Source organism: Atta cephalotes, assembly GCF_000143395.1.
Source record: "Atta cephalotes unplaced genomic scaffold scaffold00020, whole genome shotgun sequence".
Lineage (NCBI taxonomy): Eukaryota > Metazoa > Arthropoda > Insecta > Hymenoptera > Formicidae > Atta > Atta cephalotes.
The window spans coordinates 3,072,813-3,075,384 of record NW_012130084.1 but is presented as its reverse complement, the minus strand read 5'-3'; the positions used below and the strand labels follow the sequence as shown (position 1 = coordinate 3,075,384).

The 2,572-nt window shown below is 43.3% G+C and overlaps 1 protein-coding gene across 1 annotated transcript in view; it reads right to left on the bottom strand.

Moving 5' to 3' along the window:
* LOC105619275 overlaps positions 1 to 1,211 on the bottom strand; it is a 25,783-nt gene extending 24,572 nt beyond the window's left edge. Inside the window, exon 1 of the mRNA XM_012200799.1 lies at positions 899 to 1,211. Within this exon, the coding sequence (XP_012056189.1) occupies positions 899 to 1,211 (313 nt within the window). The remainder of the gene's footprint in view (positions 1 to 898) is intronic.
* Positions 1,212 to 2,572: the final 1,361 nt, after the last annotated feature.

The window sequence follows — 2,572 nt, the reverse complement described above, 5'->3', positions numbered from 1 at the left end:
GAGAGAGAGAGAGAATGGAAGGGGGAGAGAATGAGCCTTGTCTTTTCGAGGGAGAGAGAAAGAGAAAAGAGAAAGAAGAAGAAAAGAGAGAGAAGTAAAGCATTATCATTTTTCTTACAGCTTCTCGCATGTCTACGCGATCGCCAACGCAAACGTGAGCGTGAGCTCGATGAAGTCTATAACCTGTTCCGATGATTCCAGTCGGATGATCTCCACAACTGTTACCGTTCTCTCTGCCAAACATAATTTCTATGCGCTGTCGACTATCATACAAGGGACATAAGCCATTAAAAAAGAGGTTAAATACTAATTAATATTAATTTAAATAATATTAAAAATTGAGAGACATCTAAAAAACGGAAAGGACGTCGAAAGGATGTCTAGAAAATATATACACATGTAACGAACGATTTTTGTTAAAATATCTAAAAATTTATCTAGATTTGAAAATAATTAAACCGTTCAAAGTATTTATGCAGAAAACTCAACAATGATAAGCAATGCTATAAAAAATTTTGATATTCTATTGACAATCTTGATCATATATAATTAATAGTTCAATAAAATTATTTTCAGATTTATATTTAGCTAAATTTTTAGATATTTTAAAAACTGTTCTTTCCATATTTACATTAGGAAAAAGCACTAAATCTTTTTCTTAATATATGTTTGCAATTTTTATAATTTTTTAGCAGTTTCCGGTTTATTTTTATTTTCTTGAAAAAAGTATTCTAATCGATTGCGAACCGAGAATTTTTTTCTTATTGTGATATTAAATTTATTGAATCTCCGTGAGATATTAACATCGAAGATCCGACTAGTGCCATTTTCCTTGATTGCAACCGAGTAACATAATAATTGTTTCGCATCAAACAATCGATCTAAGGAAAATTCTCACCTGGATAACCCTCCGGGATGACAATCTCCGGTCCCACTTTGACGTCATGTCGATATCGATGCATTAGCAAGCTCGCTGTGACTCTCAAGGATCGCTGTTGTTGCTTGTACAGGAGCACCGGTCTACCGCCGGTACCTTCGAGTCTAACGACCCTTGGTAATGAAAATCGATCCAGAAACTCTCGTAGTGGCATATATCCGCCGCTGGAACCGGAACCACCCTCGGCAGTGGCCTCTCTCGAACTTGGCAGGGATTTGGGCAGAGAAGGCATCTCCTCGCTGGACATTGTCGAGAATTCACCGTTCGACGACATGATCTCACACGTATCGAAATAACGTTATCGCGTGAACGATTCCGAAGAATATCAAAGTGAGCCGGTATGGTCGTCAGGATTAGAGAACTGAGGCTGATTCAAGCGAGACAGTCCTCTTCAGGGTGACGCCGCGGAGCTTGAGAGCTTAGCGTCATTTAATCCCTGTGGTGCAAGTGGAGCGAGCACGACGCTTGCTTTCGAAGGCATCTTCACTCCCCGCTCGGCACCCGCTCATTACCACTTAATAACGGACTTGGATGCGCTGGTACTTTCTTCTTCAATTATGTCACTCCGTCGTGGTCGCTCGGTGACCGTCACTTTCCGTCTCACGGCGCGATGATAGTGACATTAACCCTCTCAGCGCTGAGTTATTTTCGATACTTTGTGAGCGTCAGGCAATCTTCCGTGTAAAATTGCCGCGTGCGAAAAAGAAGAAGAAATCAAATTATATACACGAAGGGCTAAACGACTGTTACCTTTACGTATATTTTGAGCGATTAAATCGATTCCCTTTATTCGAATGGCGTAAAATTGATTTGTAGCGGACATTAAAAGTCTCGTTGATCTCTGCCCCGTTATAAACAATACGTGAAATTCCGTTCACTAGCCACTAAACTGTTGCCTGGGGCAACAGCGCGCAGTGAGATTGAGGATCACGAAACACCTCGACGAAACACCGTATCGAATAAACCGGTCGATCGTTCCTGCGAGTCGACGGCACTGTCGAAGTAATCGCTGCCGGCGTTCGATTCTCGCGGGTTTATCACTTTTTGCGTTTTACACTTTTCACACACGCGGTAGATCATCTCCTCTCGCGGCTGATCGGGGCGGTAGCGCAAACGCGTTACGGTAAAACTATCACGATTTATCGATACTATCCTCGATGGTAAACACCATTGCGAGAACGAGCAGGTAGCGCATCTCTCCTTAGCGGCTCTTAGACTATTACGATCTATCGGCGGTATATCCGTAATCACTCGCGAATAAGGATGGTAGATTGTCTATGCACGCGTAAGGCCGTATCTTCTTACGGAAAAGCTATTAGGATCTATCAACGATATCCACGGTGGTGAACAAGAAGCGAACGATGAAGATCGTCTCTTCGCACGCGGAACTGAGGTACTCTTCCGGACGTCCTATTGCCGATGATGAACGACGAGCTTTTCTTCCGGGCTGTTTCGTTTTCGAGCGCCGCCAAGGATGGATGGATCCGATGGGCGCGCGATCGAACGATGAATCCCGCTCGGTTTCCGAGTTGCTCCTCTCTCTCTCTCTNTCNTNCTNTNTCTTCTCTCTCTCTCTCTCTCTCTCTCTCTCTCTCTCTCGTCGTCGTCGTCGTCGTACGTTCGTTACGTTCGTCG